Source organism: Myotis yumanensis, unplaced genomic scaffold, assembly GCF_028538775.1.
Source record: "Myotis yumanensis isolate MYYU_CA2020_CCGP unplaced genomic scaffold, mMyoYum1.0.hap1 SCAF_3, whole genome shotgun sequence".
Taxonomy (NCBI): domain Eukaryota; kingdom Metazoa; phylum Chordata; class Mammalia; order Chiroptera; family Vespertilionidae; genus Myotis; species Myotis yumanensis.
The window spans coordinates 145,326,217-145,348,754 of record NW_027223754.1 but is presented as its reverse complement, the minus strand read 5'-3'; the positions used below and the strand labels follow the sequence as shown (position 1 = coordinate 145,348,754).

The 22,538-nt window shown below is 40.0% G+C and overlaps 1 protein-coding gene across 1 annotated transcript; it reads left to right on the top strand.

Annotated features, from left to right (window-relative positions):
- Positions 1-3,634: 3,634 nt before the first annotated feature.
- Positions 3,635-21,730, top strand: TMEM19 (transmembrane protein 19). Its single transcript, XM_070409720.1, has 6 exons — positions 3,635-4,292; positions 7,118-7,231; positions 13,530-13,667; positions 14,281-14,535; positions 15,880-16,089; positions 17,409-21,730. Exons 1-6 carry the CDS (start codon positions 4,100-4,102, stop codon positions 17,570-17,572), a joined length of 1,074 nt encoding a protein of 357 aa, XP_070265821.1. The 5' UTR covers positions 3,635-4,099; the 3' UTR covers positions 17,573-21,730.
- The last annotated feature ends 808 nt before the right edge of the window (positions 21,731-22,538 follow it).

The window sequence follows — 22,538 nt, the reverse complement described above, 5'->3', positions numbered from 1 at the left end:
GCACTGACTACCAGGGGGCAGCTCCTACATTGAGCGTCTGCCCCCTGGTGGTCAGTGTGTGTCATAGTGACCAGTCATTCCCAGTCTTTCTGCTGTTAGGGTCAGTTTGCATATTACTCTTTTATTATATAGGACTAGAGGCCTGGTGCACGAAATTCATGCACGGGTGGGGGGGGGGGTGCCTCAGCCCTACCTGCACCCTCTCCAATCCGGGAGCCCTCAGGGGATGTCCTACTGACAGCTTGGGCCTGCTCCCCATGGTTCTCTGCTCTCTGCAGGGCTTGCCTGCTCCACACCATGGCGACGGCCAAGCAGGCCCTGCTGGGTGCTGCCTGCGGGCCGTGCTTGCCTGCTGGGTTCACATTGCCAGGTTGACGCCGCTAGTGTCCTGCCTCGGCCGCTATGGGCACTGCCATCTTTGTCGCGGAGTGACAGGGTGATGGTTAATTTGCATATTACTCTTTTATTAGATAGGATGGGAAATGCTGATGTAACCATGAAACGACATATATCGAGTCCCACGTAACCTAAGGACTGTCTGTAGATGTTCCTTCAAGGCAATGTATGTAGATGTTTTGTTTTTTTCTTTTTGGGTCTAACATATATATTAGGCACTCAGATATTAGATTTCAGAAAATCTAAACCACTCTTTTGGCTCAGATTCAAAGGAATTGCACATAGAATCCATTGATACTTTCCCGCAATGGTAAGTGTTTTTTGCTATCGGGATAACTGTTATAATTGGTGTTAAGTACCAAATGTCTATCCCAGAAAAATCCAAACTTGTTTATGTCAAAGAATAAACAAATATTTATATTGTAACATTTAAAGGTTATTAATGCAATAATGAACTTTAAGTCTGTTGCTCTGATTAGAAATTCTCAAACTCATGTTTTCTGAGGGAAAAGAATGAATCTAGTAAAATAGAATTAACTCTGTTGGAAAGATTTAAACAAAGATATTCAAGTTTCTTAACTTCTCAGAGCCTTTAACAATGCATCTCACAGTCCTGTGAGTGTACAAAATATCTCCACTTTAAATTTGATCACAGGTATTGGGTGGGGAATGGAGGTAGAGGGTAGCACACCTACTAATAGCTTGAGGAATATAGTTTAAGAAATGCTTAACAAGAAATTCTCTGCCCTAACTGGTTTGGCTCAGTGGATAGAGCATCAGTCTGTGGACTGAAGTGTCCTAGGTTCGATTCGGGTCAAGGGCATGAACCTTGGTTGCAGGCACATCCCCAGTAGGGGGTGTGCAGGAGGTGGCTGATCAATGTTTCCCTCTCATTGATGTTTCTAACTATCATTGATGTGTCTAACTCTCTATCCCTCTCCCTTCCTCTCTGTAAAAAATCAATAATATATATATATTTTTAAAAGAAATTCTCTGTTGCTAGAAAATGGCTTTTAAAATAAATAATAAAAGACTGTTGAAATTTTAAAGATTGTTATAGTCTATAAAAATCATTAGCCTGTAAAATCATGGGTTTTTTTAATTTTTATTTATTTTTATTTTTTTTTAAATCACTTTGTAGGCTACTATGCATTGTCAAACCCATTTATTTATTTAGGATATTTTATTGATATTTTACAGAGAGGAAGGAAGAGGGATAGAGAGTTAGACACATCGATGAGAGAGAAACATCGATCAGCTGCCTCCTGCACACCCCCTTCTGGGGATGTGCCTGCAACCAACGTACATGCCCTTGGCTAGAATCGAACCTGGGACCCTTGAGTCCGCAGGTCGATACTCTATCCACTGAGCCAAACCAGTTAGGGCAAATCATAGGTTTTTTTAAACAAATTTATTGATGACACTATTGCAAATGTCCCCCATTTCCCCCCTTTACTCACCTTCACGCAGCCCCCTTCCCCTCCCTCTGGCCATCACTACAAAATCATGGTGGTGGTGGTGGTTGTTTTTTAAAAAAAGGATAGTGTATCTTCACTTCACTAATCCCCCCAAACTATGTCAGCCTTAAGCTAAAAATAACTTATTTATGGAGAACAGCAATTATTGGACACTGAGAAAAAAATGAAGTGAAATATTCATTTGAAGGGTCAGCCATTGGCACTATTATTTATGATTTAATATGCAATTTTAGCCAGACAGTCATGAGAAAGAGAAAATCATCCCTGACATCCAGGAACTAGGCCGACAGTGTTGTTAGGAGAGTCCTGGCACAGGTAGCCCATGATTTTCTGTTTGACATAAAAATCTCAGAACACCAAATTCAGACAATGTTACCCTGTGATTGTGATTAAGTGTGGGGCAGAGGGGGGAAGCAAGACTGGCTTATAATTTTGTCTAAGAAGATACAAGGTCAACATGCTAAACCAGAAAGATACTAGCTTTTACTATTAATAATAGTAATTGTTTGGTATCACTGATATGGGCCAGTTCGCTTTCTGAGGTTATCCAATTATTTGTGCAGAACAGACTAAAAGAAAGAGTGGGCACATATGCATGAAGTCTATATAGTAAGGGAAGGCCATTACCATTTAGTCCTACTTCACAGATTTGGTTCTCAGTTAAATACTTAATTAGGTCCCTCAACACAAGAAAGGGTGTTAAGTTGTCTTGGCATGTATTTTTAGATTTAAAATAGTGTGTTTTTAAAAAATACTTAGTGGGTTCAAATACATTTGGGTTCTATGTCTGAAACTGGCCTGCCTGCTCTTCTTACATTGTCAGCTATCAACTGAAAAAGTTCAGAAATATAACATAAGTATCAGTTACTGTTAACCCAGGCAAACAAAATTTATTTCAAGTAAAACGTAAAAATCAGCCACGACATTTGGATTGTTACTGGTAACAAGACGTTCTGCTTTCAAAATGCAATGACTGAATGCACACACTTCGAATGAGAGGCGGGGGAACAGATTTCCACATTGAAAGTGGTAACATGACAATCATTTGAGAGCTCAATAGCAGAAACCATGTCTAGCTTTATCTTTACATCTCTAGCAGCCAACAGTGCCCAGCAACTAACAGGTACTAAATGTTGTTTTAAATTATTTTGCCCGTCATAAAATTCCTTCTTTACAGCACATTTGTATGCCATTCCCCAATCCATATGTCATTAACGGCTCATAGAGGAAAAAAATATTTGAATATTATGCTCAAAATGGACTTACAGGGTCTAAATTCACCTGCATTCCTTTATTCCAGCGGTTCTCAATCTGTGGGTCGCGACCCCTTTGGCGGTGGAACGACCCTTTCACAGGGGTCACCTAAGACCATCCTGCATAGCAGATATTTACATTACGATTCATATCAGTAGCAACATTACAGTTATGAAGTAGCAAAGAAAATAATTTTATGGTTGGGTCACAACATGAGGAACTGTATTTAAAGGGCCAGAAGGTTGAGAACCACAGCTTTATTCTGTTACTGCCCAGGCGGTGGTTTCACTTTTTGGCGGTTCCATGTGTCCCCAAACATAAGGTCCCAGATGTCAATACTATTGCTAGGGGCAGTGCAAACCCCCCAGGTCCGAGCCGCAGCAGCCACCTCTCCGTGGGCCTGCCCGAGCCCCACGCCCTTGGAGCCGCCTTTTAAAGGCTCACGTGAACCAGGCGACGTCCTCGCGGCCACGGCGCCTGCGCGAGGAAGGGGAGTGGCTGGAGGTGCAGGCGCGGTAGCCGCGGGCTGAGCTCCAGGCCCGAGGCGCTCGCGGCTGGCTGGACCTGGACTCCAGGGCGGCGCGGGCGGCCGCCGGACCGTGACCGCGCTCTGTCTCGCCGGGCTAGCGGCCAGGACTCGGCCGGGTTCCAACTCCACTTCCGCCACTTTGCGGCACGGACCCACTGCGTCGGCGCGTGGGCGGGCTTCGGGGGCGGAGCTCGCCGTCCTCGCGACCTCTGATTGGCTGCTTCCGCTGTTCTTCCACCTTCCTGCCGGGGTGTTCGGGTGTGAAGTGACCGCGGTCGAGGAGTCGGCCCCGTGATAGCAAGCATTTTGTCTTTCCAATGGATCGTTAACCTCTCCACCAGCAAGTTTCCAGGAATAGTTTGCCTTTATATTATTGTTTTGATCGTTGGAAGATGTTGGCATTTATGTTCGCCTCCAGACAAGTGTTTTGATGGCAACTTAAATGATTATTTTTCTCAGAAATGCTATATATTTTCTTCCCCAGTTACTCATATCTTTTTTTTTCATGACAGATCTTGACGTCAGTATATGCAAAAAATATATAAAGATGATAACTAATATAGTTGTAATGAGCCTGATTATTTGCATTTCTTTAGCTTTCTGGATCTTGTCTATGACTGCAAGCACCTATTATGGTAAGTATGAATGTTCCGAGTTATTTTTTAAATAAACTAATCGGTGGAATTTAAAATTGTACCACTGTGAAATCCAAAACTTGTATCCTCTGAATATAAGTTGATTATGAATTGTGTTTACTTAACTTCCACAGCCTCGATTTAATTTCCCAGAAAGTATAAACAGTGCCTTTAACGTTCTAAACCCTTTAATAAATGCTGCTTGTGATAACATTAGTTACGTCTATTTCAGAATATGTAATTATTTATGTAATTATTACATCTATCTTGGTGAGAAATAACTAAAGCATAGTTTTTGTAAAACACATAAAGTAATACTTTTAATAACAATATTCATAATGTAGTTTATCAGTTTTGTCTTGTAAAAATAAAAATATATATAGTGTTTATATTTGGAGATTTAAAGGATTTGTTTGCTGTTTGGTCATTTCATAAGAACAGTCCTTTTAAAGTCTGGGGCCACTTTGCATAAATAGAAGGTACTTGAGACTCAAGTTTTTAAGGTTTTGCATCTGCATTTGAGCGTAAGTATGCATTTACACAAACTTCTTTGGTACTTTTATAAAAACAAAATACTGTTCAGTTCAAGGAGAAAAGTGAGAAATAGAGTGAGGAAGTAAACTCATAAATGATTTTATTGTAAGTGATTACCAGTTCAGACCTTAGACCTCTTTCAGAGACACCTTAATAGTAGAATAGGTGTTCTCCAGGGTACTGAAGCTGTCTGGGCTGGTCATCATAGGGAGGAAAAGGGGGCACAGGCTACCTTACTAGCTCAGGGAAGACCTGAATGGTGGCCTTAAAGAAACCACACAGGATGGTCTGAAATTAAAACTTTAAAGATTTCAGAAAGGAGAGACAGAAACATCAGTGATGAGAGAGAATCATCCATTGGCTGCCTCCTGCACGCAGCCCACTGGGAATGGAGCCCAAAACCCAGACATGTGCCCTGCCCGGAAATTGCACTGTCAACTCTCATCCACCGAGCCACGCCTGCCGGGCTGAAATGAAAACTTTTTATACTAAAAGCAGTTTGTGGTAGGTAGTCATGCCCTTGGCCAGCATCTTCCCTGACAAAGGTCAATCTTTACCTTAACTGAGCTTATCTATTGTCTTTTTTCATCTACAATAACATTTGTTGGAATGTCAGAATTTTCCTTTTTCCAGAACCCTCAAAGCACAGGCACCACTCTGCAGAGACCACAAATCCCTTATTGTCATTTACTTAGTTGTTGATTAAGTCATCCTGCACCCTCCTAAGTAAAAAAAAAAAAAAAGTGTGTGCCTATCATTTTACGTTTTATCCAATCCCAGAGGTTTCCCCGATTTGCTTTCTCCCGCCTCCCTAATCTATCACCAATGGATTTCATGTAACCCACTTACATTCCCTCTTTTGATTGTAATGTATAAAATAAGATGCAAAACTGTCATTCTGTGGAGCATAATCTCAATCCGTTGAGATTTTGTTTCCCAGAAATTGTCGACAGTTGTGGCTCAAATAAACTCACTAAAATTCTTCACAGGTTTGAATATTTCTTAGATTGACAATCATAATGAGTCACAGTAGGGGATGAGGGGTTGGGGAGGAGAGGTGTGAGAGGAGATTCTCCCTAGTAACAGTATTAACTATGACGAACTCAATAGAATAAAACAGGATTTGTAAAGTGAAGGTCCCCTGGAGCCAGGCACCTGATGTAAATGAGTGAAGCTGTCCCAGGTTTTTGTATATTAAACACAAGGAAATAGTTTTCTCTTTCAGAAATAGGATTTTCACTTTTTGTTGTTGTTGTTGTTCTTGAACATTTGACCTTTGTCTTTCATTTTCCTATTTTTGATAAAAACATAGGCACAAGCAATAGTTTACATTTCCCTTTACTGTAGTCACTCAGCCTTGGTGTTAGGGAGTCTGTCAGGAATGGTGGGCACTTCAAATGGGAAAACAATGGTTCATCTAAAAGAGGCAGCCTCTGCCGGGCTGGTGTTGCTCAGTGGTTGAACGTCGACCCATGAACCAAGATGTTCCTGGTTAGGGCGCATGCTCGGTAGCAAGTTCAATGCCCAGTAGCAGGTGTGCAGGAGGCAGACAGTCTATGATTCTTCTATTTCTCTATCTCCTTCCCTTCCTTTCTCTCTAAAATCAGTAAAAACATTTTTTTAAAAAAATAAAAGAGGCAGCCTATAGTCAATTCTGCCACATGGCTCAAGTTTCTAGTTTACAAGGCAGAAGCTAAGAATCTGGATTGGTATATGAAATTAATCTTTAAATATTAACTCAAATAGTTTATTCTTTGGTTTTTATTTTTTAGGGTTTTTTGTGGGTGTTTTTTTTTTTGTACCTCAAATTGTTTAAAAACATTATGCTAGCCAAGCAAAACATCTATGAATTGCAATCTTTGGAAAAATCAGTTGCTAATCATTGAATCCTGAGATATGTAACATGTGAGATGTTACTTAAAAAAAAAATCTCTGAAAGGCAGGGAAAGGAATAATTGGATCCTATTAGAAAGGAGATTGTTCTGTGCTATTCTTGAGAATTAATACATGCTTCCCCTAAAAAAATTCATTTTAAATCTTCAAATATGTGTTAAATACCCATTATTATAAATAGTTGTAAATTTGGACAGGACTTATTTGGTTATTGACTTATTTGGTTATTGCCTCTGAAAATATCAGGTCTCAACATAAATATTTTACACTGGTGACTTTATTTCAGTTTCCCTACTTTTGACAGTATTTCAATGTAGAATGCAGTTATCAATGTTTACAGCCGAGACTAACCTATGCAAGCTTCACACAATTTATACTCTACCTTTATAATTTTTCAGGTAACTTGCAGCCTATTTCTCCTTGGCGTTGGCTGTTTTCTGTTGTTGTTCCTGTTTTGATCGCATCAAATGGCTTTGAAAAGAGAAGTCTAGATCACAGTGGGGCTTTAGGAGGTATGTTTTGCTATTGAATGTTTAACCATGTAGTAAGTGCATAATTATATAATTTAAACTCATGTTTTCAAAATTCTGAATATACGAGACTATAAATCACAATGTTAAAGTTACACATTGCTCAGCATTCCTATTCTGTCAAGTTTTCAGATAGTAACATACCCTTTTAGTGTAATGTACAAATTATTTAACTTTGTAATTTACAGCAAGTAAATTAATAGACTTTTGAGGACCTTGGTTACTCTGCTCCCTTGGTTGGATTAAACTCTTAGTATCTGCTAGCAAAACATGGAGCACTCTTCCTAGGTGTGAAATAAAGGAGCCATTGGAAAAAGTAGCTAACAGACATATTGATTTTTTCTTAAGAATTTTTTAATATATTTTTATTGATCTCAGAGAGGCAGGGAGAGAGAGAGAGAAAGAGAGAGAAACATCATTGATGAGAGAGAATCATTCATCGGCTGCCTCCTGCATGCTCCCCCCTCTGAGGATCGAGCCCGCAACCGAGGCATGTGCCCTTGACCTGAATAGAACCCGAGACCCTTCCGTCCACAGGCCAACGCTCTATCTACTGAGTCAACCCAGCTAGGACCATGTTGATATTTTTATATGATTTTTGTCTTACCATATAATCAATAAGTGTTAGGAATGTTTGTTACATTTATTTTGTAAATGTAATGTTATACATACTATGTATCAGACACTGTTTTGAGCACTTTGGAAGTAGTACCCTGTTTATAGCAAATAATTTGAACACTCCCTCCTTAAATATAATAACAGAGTTATGCTTTGCTAAAAATGTCCTTTCTCAGGTATCCTTGCCTTGATTTTTATTATTCTTGATCTATAGCAAGAAGGGTCAAGTCCTTCTGGAAGTTGTCTTCCTTTGACTTCCCTGTTGTATATTGACTTTGTCTTATTTTTCTGATTCTACTTTTGTTTTGTTTTCTGCTACCATTTTCTTTTCTACCTTCTCACCATTGGGCCTCCATTCATCTCTACCTAGCTTAATTTAGAATTAGAAGATGAGTATTTGAATCTTAGCATTGCTACCTGCTATCTCTGTGATCTTTGCCACCTTGCCTAACTCCACAGAGCCTCACTTTTCTTTATCTTTTGTGAAGTAGGACCTATGGGCTTATTGGTAAGGATCAAGCTAAATAATGTGTGGGACAACACATCTTTTAATACTATACGAACATTCACCTTTAGTGATTGATTATCTATTTTCAACCATATTATAAAGTCCCTGAAGACAGAGTGATCTTATGCTTCTGTGTCCCATGCTTCTTTAAATAGTGTTACACACATAATAGGTGCTTAGGAAACAGATATAGATTGATTTTAAAACCTCTGCTCTTTTCCTAATCACTTCATTCTATGGCATGTTGGGATCTTTTTTGCTTGTATCTTTTTACCCCCCTTAAGGACAAAAAATTGTAATGCTGATTTAAAATATATCATAGTACTTGGAAATAGTGATGTGGTGTATGACTATAAGTCACTTAAGCTTTCAGTGTTGTAATTTTCACATCTGCAAAATACGAGGGGGTAATAGTACCTTGGGCACTGACTTATCATGAGGAGTTATCCATGTAAAATGTTTAGCATAATACCTGGCATGCATAATAATGTTTTACAAATGTAAGTTATTGTTTTTATTCCACTACTGCTATTCATAGTCAAAGGAATTTTACTAAAGTTTATCATATTATGCCTTTACTGTGCTTGTTACGGAATTTATGAAATTGGCGCGGAAGTGACAGTCGGACACTTTGAGGTTCAGGAAAGAGCCTTTATTTAAAGCAGCGCTTCTGGTTCAGGGGACCCTAAGATCCAGATCCTGAACAACCTGGACAGTGAGATTTTCTCTATATATATTGGAAGGGTTAAAGAGAATGAAACGGGGTAGAGAAAGATTTATTGTGCTCAGCAGATATCTTGCAGAAAGCTTGCGGCCTTGAGCACAGCATAGCTCAGATAACCAGAAGACACCTGGCATGGGAGGAACCAAGGACGGACCAGATAATTAAGAAGGGGCAGTGACTAGTCTATAGGCTAACAAGAATGTGCATTATGGATATTAATTAACTTAGGTGCAGAGTTCCTGCTAGTCTCCTACATTTTTTCACAAATGGAGTTAATTATCGGCTAGCAAGAGAGTGCAGTAGAAAGCAGGTTACTGGGACTAATTCAGATTGCTAGCCCCAAAAATGTCTTGTGCTCCCCATCATGCTTAGGATTGAGAAGAGTTTCAGAACTTCCACAGGATCTGGGTGTTTAGAATCCTTATTGACATAGGAACACATAGCTCAGTGTTGATAGAAGAATGAGAGGAGGGATTGAGGCAATGCTTAAAGTGAACACTAAAGTGGAGGGCTCTAGTCTCCTTGAGAGAGTGTTTCTAGAATGTGGAATAAATCACATGAGAGGATATGTGGAAAAATGCTTGTAAACTATAAAGTACTGTCCTGGTGATTTGCTCTAAAGAAATATTGTCTAGTCTAGTTATTCACTGTATTCCTTTGAACATGTCAGTGTGGACAATATGTCATCAGGTTTTTGACTTGAAAGTTTGAATTTAATTTCTCTTCCCAAGACTATTAGGCTTTATGGTTTACCTTTTTTTTTTTTCATTCAGTTGTTCAACAAATATTTAGTGAGGGTTCCCTGTATGCCAGGCACTGTTCTGGGCACTTAGGATTTAATAGTGATCAAAATGGGTAAAAATCCCACTGTCAGAGAGCTTACATTTGTAGTCAGGAGAGACAAATGATAACTATGATGGATTTTGGGCATTTAATCCCCTGAAGGAGTTGCTGTAAGTGTATTGGAAGTGCACAGCAAATGGGGGTGTTGTCAGGAAAGGCTGGTGATTTAAGTATATTTTTATTGATTTCAGAGAGGAAGGGAGAGGGAGAAAGAGACATCAGTGATAAGAGAGAATCATTGATTGGCTGCTTCCTGCACGCCTTCTACTGGGAATCAAATCCGAAACCCGGGCATGTGCCCTTGACTGAAACCGAACCTGGAACCCTTCAGTCCACAGACTGACACTCTATCCACTGAGCCAAACCAGCTAGGACCTTAACAACTTTTTAGTCAACATAGTTCAGGCTTGCTGTTCAGTCTTTCTGAAATGGAAACCTCATTCTATCAGGTACCCAGAGTTGATCAGAGCCCAGGAACCTGGTTTATGCTGCTCATTGTTGCAAGGGACTAATACATGAGTCAGAATGCTGCATTATTCATCTGATAAAATATGGAACTACCAGACCAACTGGAATGTGAACATCACTGTTCAGGCAAGCCCTATTCTTGTAGTCAGGTTATTTGAGAAGCCAAAAGATAATTAGAAGGTTGCTTGGGTAAGTACAAAGTCTGAGAAACAGTAATGCAAGTCCACAGATCAAAGGCTCTCCTTCCTTGTACAATGTTCAACAAATCTGCCAACCTCTGGTTTTTTAGGCCTTCGTGTTGTTAAACAAAAAACCTTCGAGGCCAAAAGCTTTTGTGAAAGAAAGGGGTTTTTGAATCATATGCTAGCCAGGAAAAAAGATCAGGTCCTGGGACATACAATCCAAAACACCAGCAGCAAATCAGATTGGAGAGACAAAAATGTCTTTATCTTATGAAATAGGGCATTATGGACTTACTGTTGAGGAGAACTGATGGGGTTCTTTTAAAGATGTATGTTGTTTTGAAAGAATTTACACTGGCTATGGAGAAGGAGGGGAAGAAGCAGGGGCAATTCTAGGATAGGTGCACAGTCCTTAAGGAAGAAGTATTTGCTACTTTTGATTGGTTGTGGGCAACAGTCAGGAAAGTTCATTCATAAGCAGGATGCAGTGGCCTCTGGAGGTTGACCATTTCTTTTTAGGTGGCTTCCTGGAAGTGCATTCAAAGCTCTAAAATACATTCAGGAGTGTGTGTGGTCTTTCTTTAGTAGGACCACAGCTATTAACTGGATAATTACCTTTATCTCTTTCTCCCACTCTGTAGCCTGCTGTAATTTAATTTAGAGCATCTCAGAATTTTTCTCTCGTAGATGTTTTTATTTTGGGCTAACTAGCCTTCTTTTGATTCCCATAATCTTTCTCTAGAGAAATTACATATGATACAATTGATTATATTTGAGTTTATTAAATTACAGAATTTTGATAATGCCAAAGATTATACCTAAATCACCTTGGTTGGAATTTTGGGTGTAACTTCACTCCCGCCCTCATTTGTAGACAGTTCTTACTACCCAGATGGCATCTATTAGGTACAGAATTTACTTATTTTAAAGTCAGAAGTCAGCCATAATCCTTGAGAGTTCTAGTGCTTTGGGAGCACCTTATTTTGTTTTGTTTTTTTAATATATTTTTATTGATTTCAGAAAGGAAGGGAGAGGGAGAGAGAGATAGAAACATCAATGGTGAAAGAAAATCACTGATCGGCTGCCTCCTATACTCCCCCCTACTGGGGATGGAGCCCACAACCCAGGCATGTGCCTTTGACCAGAATCAAACCCGGGACCCTTCAGTCCTCACTCTATCCACTGAGCCAAACCAGCTAAGGCAGTACCCATGATATTAATTAACATTTATTAAGGGGCTCCTACGTGCCAAAAAATATAATCACATTATAAAAATTATCTCTTTTAAATTTTTGCAGTAAGCCAGTGATGGAGGAATTATTACTCCTCTTATTTCCTAATTAGAGGCCCGGTGCACTAATTCGTGCACAGGTGGGGTCCCTAGACCTGGCTGGCGACGAGGGCCAATCGGGGCCTCCTGGCCAGTGGAAGGGACAGGGGAGGGACCACGGAGGTTAGCCAGCCGGGGGAGGAACCGCAGGAGGTTGGCCAGCCGACCAGGGGGAGGGACCAACCAAGGGAAGGGACCACAGGAGGTTGGCTGGCTGGCCAGACTATGGGAGGAAAATGTAAAAAATAGAAACCTGGAAGACTTGATAGTCTTACCTCCCTGAAAGAACCAGAATTAATTTGAAAATTCTTTGGACTAGCCATCCAAATATTATATTCTAGAGGCCCAGTGCATGAAATTCGTGCATGAGTGCAGTCCCTAGGCCCAGCCAGCGATCAAAGCAGGAGCGTCTGGCGTGGAAGGGCAGGACCCAGCTGACCTCTAGGCCCTGGACCCCCACGAGTCTCCCTCTGGCTGAGTCACGGCACCCAAGTCCCCACGCGGAGATGCAGTGAGCGCGGCTGGATGCTGCGGGCTGGGGCGCAGCGTGGGCCTCTGGACCGCCCAATGGCGCCACACAGAAGCCGGGCAGGCAGCACACTCTCTCCCAGCTGGCCTCGCAGACCAGCTCCTGCACGAACCCACAGGGAGCTCGACCGGCCCCTGCAGTCCCAGCGGCTGCGGCCCAGCTCACCCAGAAGAGGCCACGTGGGTGCCGGGCGAGCTCCTCACAGGTGCCTGGCACCTGAGCATGGGGGGCTTCCCTGGCACGTGAGCCCTGGCGTCCTAGGGGGATAGCAGGGGGAATGAGAACAATGAGAACGAGCACGGCAGACACCCCACATTCTCACCGCACCTCCGTCCCCATCACCCCCGCCCCCAGGTAGCCGGTGAGAGGTCACAGCCCCCCACCTGGGGGCCGCGGGAGGTTGGTCACCGACCCTGGTGGTCAGCGCATGTCATAGTGAGTGGTTGAACTCCCAGTCTCCTGGTCGAATGACCACCCAAGGGGACAATTTTCTTTTCTTTTTTTTTTTTAAATATATTTTATTGATTTTTTACAGAGAGGAACGGAGAGAGATAGAGAGTCAGAAACATCGATGAGAGAGAAACATCGATCAGCTGCCTCCTGCACATCTCCCACTGGGGATGTGCCCGCAACCAAGGTACATGCCCTTGACTGGAACCGAACCTGGGACCTTTCAGTCCGCAGGCCGATACTCTATCCACTGAGCCAAACCGGTTTCGGCGGGGACAATTTTCATATTAGGCTTTTATTATATAGGAGGATAATATATATAATGCATATTGTTTAATAATAATAAAATCATATTGTGTTCTGCAATTCCATTATAAAGTTTTCTAAAATAATATTTTACATCTACATAGCATAGTTTGAGTGAAAGGAGGTCAGAATATGGTAAGAAATACATCTCAATTTAACCAAACTGACATTTAGTTTACTCTTTGGTAATCTTAATTGGTATAAATGGAAATGTACATTTCAGGTTATAATGTGAAAATAACCAGGGAAAAATCCATTCTTTTTTTCACAGTATTAATGTATGGATTAAGTGTAATTCTGTGTGTATATGTGTTTCTTTCAGGGCTAATAGTTGGATTTATTCTAACTATTGCAAATTTCAGCTTTTTTACCTCTTTGCTGATGTTTTTCCTTTCTTCTTCAAAACTCACTAAATGGAAGGGAGAAATAAAGAAGCGTCTAGATTCAGAATATAAAGAAGGTAACATGAATTATATTTGACATTATTTAATATGTTTTTATTTTTAATTGATTTCAGAGAGAGGAAGGGAGAGGGAGAGAGGAATGAGAAACATCAATGATGGGAATCATCAATCGGGTGCCTCTTCCATACCTCCCACTGGGGATTGAGCCTGAAACCTGGGCATTGGCCCTGACCCAGGAATCGAACCGTGACCTCTTGGTTCATGGGTTGATGCTCAACCTCTGAGCTACACCGGCCGGACAATGTTTGACATTATTTCAAAGAGTAACTTTGTTTCATCCTAACATATAAGCTTTTAATCAAAACATGTTTAGATTGTTGAAATAGATAAATGTTATATGAGAATTAAAGTAGTAGCCGTATTTAATTTATCATTTTTTCACCACAATAACAAGTAAGAGCAAAATTTTAGAAGCACTAAAGTCTTTCATTAATTATTCTAAAACAATATAGAATGTGGGCAAAGGTACCTTCCCACTTTTAGTCACTTAAAAAATTGTAATCGTTTTTCTTTTCTTAAATGTTAAAATATTTAAGTTCCTATATCAGCATAATTTTCCTCCTGAGAATAAAACATTTCTTGTCTTTTTTTCTACTCGTTTGCTGCTAGGCGGGCAGAGGAATTGGATTCAGGTGTTCTGTAATGGAGCTGTACCCACAGAGCTGGCCCTACTGTACATGATAGAAAATGGCCCCGGGGAAATCCCCATAGATTTTTCCAAGCAGCACACTGCTTCCTGGTTGTGTTTGTCTCTCTTGGGAGCACTGGCCTGCTGTGCTGGTGACACATGGGCTTCAGAAATTGGCCCTGTTCTGAGTAAAAGCCCGCCAAGGCTAATAACAACGTGGGAGAAAGTTCCCGTTGGTGAGTCTTTATTTAAGTTTCTTAAAAAAACAAAAATGAACAAAAGAAAAACTTTGATTTATTATGTTGCTTAGTTAAGAGTCTTTGAGGCATTGTTAGTCTCCTTGATTGGAAAATTGCTATAGTCTTAAATTGCAGAAAAAGTTAACGAGCCCTAGATAAAACAATACAGAAACATAGAGATTGATTCACAGACATACCAGTGAGAACGGAAAAGGCAGGGGGAGTGGTGGGGAACAATAGAGTATTTCTTGAGGGCCTAGTACAGTGATGGCGCACCTTTTGAGCTCGGCGTGTCAGCATTTTGAAAAACCCTAACTTAACTCTGGTGCCGTGTCACATATAGAAATTTTTTCATATTTGCAACCACAGTAAAACAAAGATTTATATTTTTGATATTTATTTTATATATTTAAATGCCATTTAACAAAGAAAAATCAACCAAAAAAATGAGTTCGCATGTCACCTCTGACACGCGTGTCATAGGTTCACCATCACTGGTCTAGTGTGTGGTTAGTGCTTTCACATGTATCTCCATTTCCCATTGCTGTTGCCAACTACTACAACTTCTTTGTCATCTTTGTCATTGCCTTGTCCTCCCCTTCTTACTCTTCCCTTGTCTTATTTTCCTCCTTTTCTATCTCCTCCTTTTCTTTTTCCTGCTCCTTCTCTCCTTCTCTTCTTTTCCTTCATCATTATCATTATGAACAGCTAACGCAGTGGTTCTCAACCTTCTGGCCCTTTAAATACAGTTCCTCATGTTGTGACCCAACCATAAAATTATTTTCGTTGCTACTTATAACTGTAATGTTGCTACTGTTATGAATCGTAATGTAAATATCTGATATGCAGGATGGTCTTAGACCCCTGGTCTCTATCTCTATCTCTATCAGGTCGTTTGACTGCCAAAGGAGTCGCGACCCACAGGTTGAGAACCGCTGATAACGTATTTGAGTCCCTACTATATGCAAGGCATTGATCTACATGAATTACCATTAAGTACTCTTAATAACCATATGAATTGGTTCTTTGATTATTTCTTACAAACAAGGAAATTAAGGAATAGAGAAGTCAGGTACCTTCACTACAGTCACAGCAGAACTAAGATTGAAGCTAGGCAGTCTAGCTCCACTGAACCATTCTACTTCACTGAGTGTCAATAGTTATTGAGGAGAAAAGACTGTTTTCTAAGTAGGCTATGGTCTTAGGATCTTTGGATTAAATCAAAAAGAGCCCTTTCTTTAAATTACTCTTGAGTGGATAGACACCAAAATTTTTTGCTTTCCTTGACTTTATTGTTTGCTGATTGTTAACGAGATGATTTTATCCATGTTTCTTCTTCAGGGACCAATGGAGGGGTTACGATAGTGGGCCTTGTTTCCAGTCTTCTTGGTGGTACCTTTGTGGGCCTTGCCTACTTCCTCACACAGTTGGTTTTTGTTAATGATTTGGACATTTCTGCTCCCCAGTGGCCAATTATTGCATTTGGGGGTCTGGCTGGATTACTAGGATCAATTGTGGACTCATATTTAGGAGCTACAATGCAATATACAGGTAAGAACATTACTTATAACTGCAACTTACTGGTGTGTTAAAGAAATGGGAAAGAAATACGGAAAATAAAAGGATATGACAATGAAAACAACCCTAAAGACACCAGGAGTTTAGAGACCAGGAATGATAAGGCAAAGTCTATTCTATGATTTTGATTTTCTTACTCTTTTTTGTTAAGCTCATTGAAAGAGAATTAGTCCAGAACAAGGAGTAGAAGCTGTGTGGGGAGGATATGACAGTGCAGGAAACAGGTGGTTTTGCTAATGGGACTTCACTTAATCCCGGGAAAGCAGAATGGGATTTGCTTCCACTTGTTTTCCAAGTCCATTTCAGAGACAATTATTGTACTAATCTAACTGTACACATGTGACCTTTTCCACTGTGACATCGTGCTTGCTCTCCTCCCTGCTGAGTTTTTAGCCCCACTTAAGATATGGGGAGAGGCAGTTTTCCCAAAAGGTTTCTGTGCTTTGTTCTGAGGCTCCTCCGTCTTGTCAGTGTACTGACATATTTTGTTAGGAGCATATTTGCTCCACATGCTAGTCAACCGCGTTTTCTCCTTTGATTCATATAATGAAGAGGCTGGGAGTCTGGAGAAAGTTCCCCTGAGTGCCGCCCTCCCAATTCTCACGCTCCAATATAATCTGCTTGCCCTTGCGCTCCCCTCACAACCAATCAAAATGTTTGTGCTCTCAGTTTTTTTAGACTCATCTCGATGCTAAGGAGGAATCAATCTGATTTTAATTCACACTGAGGGCTCAATTGTACTCACTATGCACACAAACAAGTTTTTTTAAAGAGTTTTATTCTAAACTGGGCTCTAACTAGACACGTTTCTGATCGTATTGGGTAGGTTGAAAAACAGTTGTGGGCTGTGGACAGGTTAATTCATTCAGTAAATCTTGGCGTGCTTCCTTTGTGCTGGCACCATACTGGGTCCTAGGCATCCATTGCAGAGGCTGCTGAGATGACCTCTACTCTCGGGGGCCTTAGAGGCTGGTCTTGGAGGGGAACCACTGGGAAGGCAGGCCCAGTCTGCCAGTTTCATATCATTTCTGCTTTTCATATTCTCTTTTCTACTTCTGAATGAACTCCAGCAGTGTTGAGAAAACAGTATTGAGGGGTGCTGAAACCCATTTATTCAAAGAGGCCTTTTGTAATAAAGGGTTTCCATATGTCTCACCGTATAGATGATCCACTAAAGTCATTTTATAAGTGACTCCTGATCTTTCAAAGATTATTTCCTTTGGAGGAAAAAGGGTGTTTTTTTATCAAGTCATTTGGGTTTTGGACCTCACGTGGCTTCTTTTCCACTCTAGGTTTGGATGAAAACACTGGCATGGTGGTCAACAGCCCAACGGATGAGGCGAAGCACATAGCAGGGAAACCAATTCTTGATAACAATGCGGTGAATCTGTTTTCTTCTGTCCTTATTGCTCTCTTGCTCCCAACAGCTGCTTGGGGTTTCTGGCCCAGGTTGTGAACTTTATCTCATTTACGAAGGTTGAAACTGGTAAATTCAGCTAAATTTGCAATCCCAAGTTTCATCTTAAGAAGAGTAATTATAATGGCAAAGGCATAATGCCAGCACCTCTCGTATCCCCTTGTGATGGAATTCTACATTTTTCCTCTCATCGGTTAACACATTCCAGTGAAAGACAAGAGTACGTAGAACTTACCCATTTTTTCTTCTGCTGAATGGAGCTTCTTGAGCAATGAAACCACAATGCCGCTGTATATTGGCATATGTTGATCTGAAAGCTAATATGTTGAACTGAAAGTTTCTACGTGGTACATATAAATTTTGTTTTGTTTGTTTAAACTAGTTTGGGGACTAAAAGTCATACAATTTAAAAATGGTTCTCAGCTGTGCCAGAGAAATGCCACTGTGCCAGTTGCCCAAATGTTATATCCATTTTATGTGGTTTAAACTGATGTGCGTGGAAGTCTGAATAAGTGTAGTATCCTGGACTTCTTCTATTACTTGCCATTTACAATTGTGAAAGGTGTGTAGTTTGATTCCTAGGCTGTGAGGCCTATTCCACATTTGTTCTCCCTTCCTCGGGGTTAGTAATAAAAATAAAATAAATGTCTTTTTCATATGACCATTGAAATGCATGAAAAAAATATTCTTAAATAAAAGCAAGAGAAAGCTGTCCTGTATCTTAAAAATATGCACCTTACTATACGTCTCAAATGTAATATTTTTAAGGTATTTTCTAGCTGTCTTTCAAATGTGTATAGGAATCTGCTTTACATTGGCATACCAAACAATTAAAGAGTCGCTGGAAAATTATTTGCTAATCTAGAATAGACTGGACGATGGATGCTATGATTTCCTGTGATATACCTGTTAGGTTGTGCTCACCTTTACATTATAGCCTCAACAAAAGTGAATTCTACTTTTCAATTTTGTTCCTTACTGTGATTAACTGTGTTCTAACAGATTTTGATATGGTGTGGATTATTTTGCTAAAAATACTTTAAAATATTTCTCATGTGATTTCCATACCTTTCTTTCCCTGAGGAGAGAAGACTGTTTTCTCAATAGGCTATCACAGTGAGAAAAAACTGCACTTAGCCACCAAATCCTTGATGAATTGTACGTGCTTTAAAGATGTAAACACAATTATGTGGCTTAATTACTCAATTTCCTAATGGAGTATTTATAACTCCAGAAGGTCTTGAACATTTAAAAAATATATGGGTCTTTAATATTTGTTTATTAAGTTAAATTGTTTGACTCTAAACAAGTTTCTTTAAGTCATTGAAAGTTGATAATCAAAACATATTTCTGGAGGAAAATAAAAAACTAGTTGGGGTACCTGAATATTTGAGGACTGTGAGGATTCCAACATTTCTTAATACATGTGATGCAATATTAATGGTTTTGGAACTAATGAGTCAGAAAATTATTGTAAGGCTGTATTGGCAGGGCAAGTCTCCTGAAATTATTCTACCTGCCAAGATTAGACATCTTAATTCTCTTTCATTTATCATAACTTGCCCTCTCAAAATTTATTTTATACATGTAATGACAACTCTTTTTTATGTTTGGATTATTTAAATTAATATTTAATTAAGTAATATACTGAATTTGCTTTTTAAATAATTAGAACATTAAAGATAAAGTTAAAATATCTTTTGCCTCCACTTTCCCCTCAACAAACCTCGCTCCCTCTCCCACCTTCTCAAAGAACTTTGAATCATTTCTACATAGTAATTGTTTGGGGTACATTTTGACACACTTTCTTTTTAACCAATAAAATTTTATTACTGTCATTTTGCAGTTTCAAGTTGGATGCTTACATTCAAGAAAAATCTATTTTAAAAAAGATTAGAGCCCTAGCTGGATTAGAGCCCTCAGTGGATAGAGCGTCAGTCCGCGACTGAAGAGTCCCAGGTTCGATTCCAGTCAAGGGCAAGTACTTCAGTTGCAGGCTCGATCCCCGGCCCTGGTCCGGGTGCGTATGGGAGACAACCAATCAATGTCTCTCTCTCTCACATCAATGTTTCTCTCTATCTCCTCCCCTCTCTTCCACTCTCTCTCAAAATCAATGGAAAATTATCCTCAGGTGAGGATTAAAAGAAAAAAAGAAGACCAAAAAAAAATTTGTAAATCTAAAGTTTTTCTCTTTATTTTTAAAGGTTTGCTTTTGTATGTTTTTTTATTTTTTATTTTACTTATTTTATTTTAGAGGGATAGAGGGAGAGAGAAACACCAATCGGTTGCCTCCCATAGACACCCAACCCTACCCAGATAACCCACAACCTGGATATGTGTCTTGAACAGGAATCGAACTGGCAACCTTTCGGTGCACAGGACAACAATCAACCACCTGAGCCACACCAGCCAGGGCAAGTTTTTCTTTTCTTATGAATGAGAAATGCTATGAGAAAGCCAGACAATTTCAAAATAATTATATGTCAGGGAGTACAATTTAAAAAGGAATACTGCCGAAACCGGTTTGGCTCAGTGGATAGAGCGTCGGCCTGCGGACTGAGGGGTCCCGGGTTCGATTCCGGTCAAGGGCATGTACCTGGGTTGCGGGCACATCCCCAGTGGGAGATGTGCAGGAGGCAGCTGATCGATGTTTCTCTCCCATCGATGTTTCTAACTATCTATCTCTCTCCCTTCCTCTCTGTAAAAAGTCAATAAAATATATATATATATAAAAAAATAAAAAAAATAAAAAAATAAAAAAAATAAAAAAAAGGAATACTGTTGGGCGGCAGCGCCAAGGGGAGCGGGTGCGGGCGGAGGAACAAAAAATAAATAAATAAAATTAAAAAATAAAAAGGAATACTGTTTAGCTATTAGAAATATTTTAGATGCATATTTGTTGACATCAAAGGTAAAATAAAAATAGTTTAAATATCAGAATTGACAGGAATGCTTTCATTTTGGTTTAAAAATATTCATAGCTTGCCGAAACCGGTTTGGCTCAGTGGATAGAGCGTCGGCCTGCGGACTGAAGGGTCCCAGGTTCGATTCCGGTCAAGGGCATGTACCTGGGTTGCGGGCACATCCCCAGTGGGAGATGTGCAGGAGGCAGCTGATCGATGTTTCTCTCTCATCGATGTTTCTAACTCTCTATCTCTCTCCCTTCCTCTCTGTAAAAAATCAATAAAATATATTTAATTAAAAAAAAAAATATTCATAGCTAGCCCTGGCCGGTTTGGCTCAGTGGATAGAGCGTCGGCCTGCGGACTCAAGGATCCCAGGTTTGATTCCGGTCAAGGGCATGTACCTTGGTTGCGGGCACATCACCAGTGGGGAGTGTGCAGGAGGCGGCTGATCGATGTTTCTCTCTCATCGATGTTTCTAACTCTTTATTCCTCTCCCTTCCTCTCTGTAAAAAAATCAATAAAATATATTAAAAAAAAACACACACACAAAAATATTCATAGCTATTCAGCCATGAAAAAAAGGTCTGGCCCTGCTGATGTGCTCAGTGGTTGTACCAGTTTGATTCCCGTTCAGGGCACATGCCCAGGTTTTGGGCTCGATTCCCAGTAGGGGGTGGGCAGGAAGCATCTAATTGATGATGTTTCTTTCTCATCAATGTTTCTATCTCTCTGTCCCTCTCCCTTCTCTTCTCTGAAAAAATCAATTAAAATTTTTTTTAAAAAGGTCAGGATATGTAGGGTGTCCCAAAATTCACGCAAGAAGTAATTTTGATAGAAAACACAGGTTTATAATTAAAAATTGTAAAATTTTTTATTGATTCATAAAGTATACAGTATAGGGTTATGTATGGAATAGCATATCAGGTAAATGGCCTCCACGGCTTTGCTGGCATATATGCACTCTTTTGTTGAAATTTTCCATGACCGTTTTGTATAAATGTGGCTGAATTTCGATGAGGCTCATTTTCATCTTGATGGCTTGGTTAATCGACGAAATTGTCGCATTTGGGTTCAGAAAATCCACGAGTGATTGTTGAGAAACAAATGCATCCACAACATGTCACTGTTTGGTGCGGATTTTGGACTGGAGGCATCATCGGATCATTCTTTGAAAATGCGGCTGCTCAGGCAATAACAGTTAATGGTGCTTGCTATCGCGACATGATAATCCATTTACCTGATATTCTATTCCATACATAACCCGATATTGTATATTTTATGAATCAATAAAAAATTTACAATTTTTAATTATAAACCTGTGTTTTCTATCAAAATTACTTCTTGCGTGAATTTTGGGACACCCTACATATATACACTCAATGTTAATTAGGCCTGGAAGGTGGAATTATTAGAGTTTTAACATTTTCTTTGCTTTAGTTATATTCTTAATGTTTTCTACAATTAATATTCTTGTTTTTGTAATTAAGCAATGCAGTGATTTTTGTTAAAAGGGAGCCTGAGAAGGAAAGTGGTCACCTGATTTATCACTATACAGTACAGAGGGGACATGCTATCTTTTCAATAAATGGAGCTGGGTCATTTGATATCCATATGTGGAAAAAAATCTCTATCTTGACCCCTTTTGCACATCATATAGAAAATCAATTCCAGCCCTAGCCATTTTGGCTCAGTGGATAGAGCATCAGCCTGTGAACTGAAAGATCTCAGGCTTGATTCTGGTCAAGGGCACATGCCCAGGTTGCAGTGGAGAGCATACAGTAGGCAGCCAATCAGTGATTCTCATCATTGATGTTTATATATATACTAGAGGCCTGATGCACGAAATCCATGCAAGAGTAGGCCTTGACAGTCGAGGCTGCCTCGATCCTGTGGCTGCAGCCCTGGCTTTGTCTGGAAGGTCGTCCAGAAGGACATCTGGTCTAATTAGCATATTATGCTTTTATTATTATAGATATATATGTGTGTGTACATATATATCTACACAAATAAAAGACAAACATGCAAATTGACCATACCTTTGCTACACCTTAAGCCACGCCCACCAGCCAATCAGAGGGGCTATATGCAAATTAACCCAA